The 7,003-nt window shown below is 34.4% G+C and overlaps 1 protein-coding gene across 1 annotated transcript; it reads left to right on the top strand.

The window, feature by feature from the left end:
- The first annotated feature begins 203 nt into the window (after window positions 1-203).
- Window positions 204-4,721, top strand: LOC149800109 (uncharacterized). The gene is made up of 4 exons (XM_089957193.1): window positions 204-522; window positions 1,352-1,388; window positions 3,291-3,374; window positions 4,055-4,721. Exons 1-4 carry the CDS (start codon window positions 226-228, stop codon window positions 4,480-4,482), a joined length of 846 nt encoding a protein of 281 aa, XP_089813319.1. The 5' UTR covers window positions 204-225; the 3' UTR covers window positions 4,483-4,721.
- The last annotated feature ends 2,282 nt before the right edge of the window (window positions 4,722-7,003 follow it).

The following is a 7,003-nucleotide window of genomic DNA, read 5'->3' as shown; positions in this document are numbered from 1 at the left end:
ACAAGAACACACATTTTAAATAATGCAAATTGAACCCATATTTTATTCAGACATGCAATACCAATAGTTCAATAGCACACTTGGGATAAAAAAAAAATTCTTCTCTTCCTAGTTGTGACATGTCCCAATAGAACGCCTGGGTTTAGGTTAAACAAATAAATGTTGATCTTCCTGGTACTGACATGTTCATAACTTATGCCGAGTGGAATATTAAACGGATATACTATGTTTTGCTCCGTGGTCCACGTTGAAAATACATCTTCCCTGAAGTATCTGGTTTTTCTACTGGTGTTATTAACCTTTCTACTGAGTCTGGTATTATCGATTATCGCCTTTTTCTGGCTTCATCCTACAGAGCAAGTGTTGGTGACGGAGTCACAGCTGTGCATAAATTGTCAGCAATTGGAAATGAACCCGGTTGAGGAGTTTGAGGCATTCTCGAACTTCTCAATCAGGAGGGACGGATCATCAAACCTATGTTGCTCACGCAAGCCTGCTGACATCGCAGAAATAGTGGCACAGGTAAGGGTTATTTGTTGTGTTCGGTAACCATGATGACTTTTCATTTTACAATGATAAAGAAGATGGCAGCAATGGCTAAAATTGGGGTAATAGAGAATTAAATTATAATAAGACACGTCTTTAATTGTGATGGAAATGCCATTATTAGTTATGGCAGTCTGGTGACAATGTCGGTGTCGAGTTTGCGCAGACACTGCTATAATATGTTCTCTTTTTCTTCATTTCAATCATTCTATTAGCGCATTTCTGTCATTTTTTTCCCTCACAATATCTGGTGTCAAGAGATGTGTATTTAACATGCATATTGTATTATTCATTCAGGTCCATTGTAATAATTACCGTTATTCTTGTACAAGTGATACAAACTTTATATTTTAATATAGACTGGATTTTCAACAAATATGTCTTCATATTTAATCCTCTAATTAGGAAGGATTTGAAAGTATATAAATTCTCTCTGATTCTGTTAGTTTTTATATTTAATTCCTAAAAATATCATATTGAGAACACGAGGCTTGTCCTAGATATACCTTTGCAACGCGGCACCCCAAAGATCTTTAACGGTAACAGATGACAAAGCCTTCACTTTAGGTCCCTGGTTAAAGATAAGCATTGATAAAAGTCAGTTTTGTCAATCATATCATCATTTTAAGTCGCAGCTTGATGAGACATTTCGAGTTAAATACCTTACTCAGATAAAGACGTTCGAGAAAGTGTGGCATGGCGGTACAAGGACTTATACATGCAGTTCTCACAAACCAATATGATGACTCGCTGTGGATGTTTTATTCTTCAGGAGGTTAACAGTAATTTCTTCCTACTTTTGCAGATGGTAGAAAGGAAAAGACGGATTATAATAAGTCAAGGTAGGATAGAATTATATTGGTTTTAACACACTTGCATTTGAGGAAGCGCGTACTTTTGACGTGTATGATATTGTGCGGATTCTACTGTCTTGTAATATTGTTATTTGGCACAAAAGATGGAAGGGGAGTAAGGAAAATATATTGATATTTATATAGATTATAAAACCAGTAATAATCACATAATGATGGAATGAATGTTAGCACAATATACTTTCATCGATACTTTCTTACCATCTGTAAATGTTATATTGCTTTTGTAATTTTAGAGTGAGATGGCAAATTTTTACATAAAAGAGATAGTGTCAAATTTAGTTCCTTGTATTTAGCTGTAGGCGAGATAGATAGCATGCATCACTGTTACATTAAAATTGCTAATTGGATATATGATCTGTGATATCACTAAATGAATAACTTGGAACATGTTTCATGTGACTCGATACATGAATACAGTTGCAATTGTGTTTAAATTTTAATTGCTCCATTGTTCAATGATGTAATGGTTCGTGTAGGATGTAATTCAACATTTAGGTATTTAGGTACAAATAGCAAAAAGGAGTCAGTCTTTGAGCTCGTACAAGTGAAATACGTGTGAAATACACATTAGCTCTAGTAAGCAACAACTCCTAACAGGAAAACGATGGTCGGTAATGTTACACGCACGGGTTCTCTTAACCGAGCAAATCAAATACCTACGTGCGTTTGGCTGGAAGTCTATTGTTTTCCCCTATTTTCAAGGACCTCAAGACAACAGTCGCTGTCAGCTGGAAGATTCCATAACGCGCAGAGACTACAAACAAATTTGTGTTGATCAACCAATGACCACACATAACGAAACTATAATTTCACATTTGAATGGCTTTTCCTTGTTCCACATTTGCCTGATTCACCAGTAAGTCCATTGTAGCCAAACATTAGTACTGCCGATATTCTCACGGAGTCAACCAAAGCACAGCCTTGAACAGCTTTTCACATTCATCCTACGCGTGCCCTTCACAACCAGAATAAAAGGCAACTCAACATCAAGGAACGACTTCTTCTCAATTATTTCATGGAAAAAATATTTGTCCCCGTCATTAATATTTCATACTGAAAGGCACAGCCAAACAACACATCTAAATTAAGACCGGAACCACTTGGGTCCATGCCTGCCAACCGAAAACATTGTTTGTGCTCTGACCCCATCTCAAGCTATTAAACACGAATACCATTTATAAAACTAATCCATGCTATCATGAAGTCTCTTAAATACTCTAAATTATGACGTCTGTTCCTTGAAATTGACTAATTACACCAACACCGACCTCACATAATCAAACAACTTACCACTAAAATCTGAGAAAGCAATAGACGTAAGTACAAATTGCACATGTCTTCGGTTTATTACAGCAACATTAGACCAACTCCCATGCATATTTGATTCGAGAACAATACTAACGTTCTATGGCTAAATAAAAGGGAAGTTTTACAAAGTATTTTTAAAAGCAGAATAGAAAGACATGCAAATGTGTCTCACGATAGTTGTCTCAATTTTGACTGCTTTTGTCACCAATCTTCGCTGTACGTTATCCCTTTTCATACCAGAGGGGTGAAAATTGTGAATTAATGGAATATGACATAATTCAGTATCTAGTAGTCAATAATATTTGCAATCACTGGCATTTAGAAAATTCATGCTGATAAACCCATTTCATTCACTTTTTACGCAACAATTCCACTCTCAGGTATTTTAGGACATGTATTTTCGATGACTGTCATTTGAGTCTCATTTACTAAAATTTTAAGCTAGGGCCTATCCTAGACTGTTGATAATATAATAGTGCAGATATATCAATTATGTTTTACAGACAAAGGTAATAAAACTCAGTGAGAAATTAACAAATTCTAATTATTATAATCATACAGGTATCGTGAAAGACTTGCCAATAATCTGTGGGAGAAGTGACCCAAAGAAAGGAAACACGAAGCTTGTAGGCATTTTACCTTTAGGTAATTACTAGTCCCTTAAGTGTTCACTCCAAATCTTTACTTCATTCTTCTAATTTGAATAGGTACTTCGAATTATGAGGAAAACAATTAGTACAAGTTTACCTATAAATGTCTTATAAAAAGCGACTTATTGTAATCAACATTATTTGGTATGGTTAATACAAAAATGAATCCAAATATGTCTAAATACACTGTTTGGAGAAACTGTACTTTAATTTTTAAAGTTATTAAGAAGAGTTTTGTCTCGGAATATAAAACCCTAGAAATATGTCACTTATTTGAAGTACAGCAAATACTATTGTTCATGTTTTAATTTTTTTTATAATTCTAAAAGTGAAGCCAACATATAAAAGAAAATCAAATGCACTACCAACTCATCTGTGCAAACACAGAAATGAATTAAAATATTAAGTAATTTCACTCCACTCAAAGAAACCGACGTAGATTTTTGAAAAGGTTATCGTTTTTTTTTACCCGACATTCTCTCTTTATTACTCTCAGTTTGTTGCGATGTACTGAATGAACTTTTATATGTGTTAATCATTGTTTTTGTGAGTCCACCTCTTGATTATGCCTTTCGTCCGTTTATCAGTTAAAATATCTATCTATTTATCATGTTGATTCTTAGCTTATTATTGGACCAATTATCAGCATGAGATAATTATTTTTATTTTTTCCAGTCTCGAATAACGTTGACCAATACATGACAAAAGTCCTGTGGAATATAAATTCAACGGCATCCTTCCTGGGATCTGCACTCACATATGTCAATGGAAGCTTAAGAGTCTTGGAAAGTGCTTATTATTATATCTATAGTAATCTAGTTTACAGCCAAGAGTGGAGTAACTCTACCGATGAATTTAGAACTTTTTGCCAAGTTCTGTACCGTCATATTCCTATGACGGAAACGAAATATGACACAATACTTATGCAGAGCTGCAGTTCTATGTGCCTGCCATTCACTGTGCACGCGCCATGTTTAGTCTCCAGTCATATGGAGTCTGTATTTTTCTTAAGAAACGAAGATGAAGTTTACATAAAGGTCTCCGATCCGGAAAGACTGCGTAGAAGCGGAAGAAACAATATGCTTGGTTTATTCCGTATTTAATGTTTTCGTTAAATATGTTTATGAAATAATATATGGAACCAAAATTAGATACATTCCTAAAGAGTGAGCAACGCATTTTATGTGTACAAGTTTGATACAGATTCAATAAATTGGTCTTGCATTAGTTTAGCACTACATTATATTCATTATATCTTACAGAGACTTGCAAAGAAAGAATCCGAGCCAATTTCCAGAGGGCAGCGACTTTGTGTTTTTTCTTATAAATATCCTCGCAACTATATTGTCTGATTTGTCATGTGTTTCATATTTTAATCTTCGAACAAGTGCTATTTGTATATGAAACTTTTTTTCTCAAACATTTTTTGAAAACACATTGAGCTGGAGCAATGAGGCATGTGTGTGTGTGTGTGTGTGCGTGTGTGTGTGTGCGTGTGTGTGTGTATATGTGTGTGTGTGTGTGTGTTTGTGTGTGTGTGTGTGTGTGTGTGTGTGGGTGTGCACGAATGTGGATCCTTTGTTATCATCCTGAACTTCGATTATCAGAGGCTGCGTTCCATGTTCAATATTTGAAAACAGCTGTATTTTTAAAAATGTCAGTGGCTGCTTGCAGTTGCTTGTATACAACATTATTCATCGATTAGCATACATGTTGTATTTGATATCCTATAGGAACATTCGTTTTCTAATATATTTATTGCAACTCTACACACACTTCACGTGGAAGTGACATCTATTAAGATGATGTTGTTATAGTTCATATAATATAATGAAACGACTTTATTATACCTATAGGAACATTTATTGCAACTCTGTTCACACTTCTCATGGCAGTGACATATATTAAGATGACGTTGTTAGAGCTCGTATTATAATTTATTAAACCGAGAAAATAGGGTATAAAATGATATCATGACAAATTTATTAATGTTCAAATAATATCAAATTACACGGATGACATATTGGCGCATCCAGAAATGATGCTAAGAAATGTAACAGATATGTGCGAGCGCGAAGTTAACAGACCACTTCAATCTAAAATCATAAGAATCATCATTGGAGATTGTACATTTGTAGAGTGTACCGTCTTGTATTCGCAATATCCTTTTTGTAATTTGCTATTATTCTTATCGTTACATAATTCAGTATTCTGCTCGCTAGAATATTGGTGAATGAAACTGAAGTGGAAATTGAACTCTCTTGATGTTGTAACAGATGTTATCAAGATGTCCAGTGAATATATTGACTGCAAATCGTTCAAAAACTCTGATCAATTTGATCAGACATGCAAGAGTCCTCGCTATAGTTTCTTGTTCTCACCCTTGACGTGTCGTATATTGAAGTATTAATCAGGTTTATTTGCCAAATGAAGTTAAATCCAGATATAATGTAATATTACTAGTAAAACAGAAGAAATACATCAGATCACAATATTTTCGCACATTTGCTAATTTTTTTTGAGATATAATTTCATGCCACATGATTTTTCTTTTACGTCTGCATTCAGATTGTGTTTGTCTGCAGAGGGTAAAGCAACACTGTGAAGTCGAAAACTGCACAGAAACTCTGCAAACCTGTCGTTTTAAGTAAACTGCTAAGAAACCCAGCTGAAACTTCAAATTTAATAGCCTGATTCTAAATGTTTCCTTATGGTTTTAGTTACTTCAGGAAACTACTATCGATATTTTAGCTTACTTTCTACATTGGTGAATCTTACTAATATCCGCACAGTTTCACTGCATCTGACAAATTAAGTTGACAGCAGTTTCCGATTTATCTGAAACCATTACAGTAGCTTCTGTCTTGTGTCCAGAAAGTTACAAAGAGTTTCAGTGAAAGAAATGGCTTGTGTTCAGTCATATCCATTCATGGTTGTTTGGTGTTTATATATGTCTATTTCTAAATATATGAGTTCCTGAGTAGCAGCAGGGAGGGTTAGCCCAGAAGGGGATTTCCCATTTTTTTTAAACTTCCTTGTTCGAAAAACCAAGGCTTTTATCAAAATATAAAAAAATTTATACGAAAAAAACTAAAGAAATTAAATCATCATGCTAACAAAAATTAGCGCGTTGATTTAATTTTTTATCTTTATTTCGTATAAATTTGTTATCATTGATAAATCTTTGGTTTCGCAACTACGCTTTTAAAAAAAGGTCAATTCGCGCTCGTTAATTAAAAATGTAAGTTATCAATAATGGCAAACATTGGAGAAGCATATTCTGTTAGACTAGCTCGAGAGCGAGAAGAGGCACTTAAAAAATATAACCGTTGAGAGATGCTGTCAAAGAAAAACTTCAAGCAAGACAAGAAGCGCAAGTTGAATTTGCAACAGGCGCAGAACAATTATTTAAGCCTATAACAACAACTATATGGAGAGATACAATAGATGACGAAAAAAAGAAGGGTATTTTTCCAACATTAAAACAAACCGCTGAGGCCACAACGGCATTACTAAAACAAATTACTGAAGCTGTAGAGGCTGCCAATAAAACGCGCTGAAATCGAGGATATTAAAAATATTATCGAGGATTTATCTAAACCGGAATTAAAAGCTAGATATTTT

This window comes from Sinohyriopsis cumingii, chromosome 5, assembly GCF_028554795.1.
Source record: "Sinohyriopsis cumingii isolate HCF-2022 chromosome 5, ASM2855479v2, whole genome shotgun sequence".
Taxonomy (NCBI): Eukaryota; Metazoa; Mollusca; class Bivalvia; order Unionida; family Unionidae; genus Sinohyriopsis; species Sinohyriopsis cumingii.
This window is presented reverse-complemented; position numbering and strand designations above follow the sequence as displayed.

Excerpts from the sequence above, each read along its gene's own strand:
- LOC149800109 (XM_089957193.1), top strand. The coding sequence starts at position 226 with ATGTTTTGCTCCGTGGTCCACGTTGAAAATACATCTTCCCTGAAGTAT. Across the intron at positions 523-1,351 it reads TCGCAGAAATAGTGGCACAG|ATGGTAGAAAGGAAAAGACG; the intron begins GTAAGGGTTATT and ends CTACTTTTGCAG. Across the intron at positions 1,389-3,290 it reads ACGGATTATAATAAGTCAAG|GTATCGTGAAAGACTTGCCA; the intron begins GTAGGATAGAAT and ends ATAATCATACAG.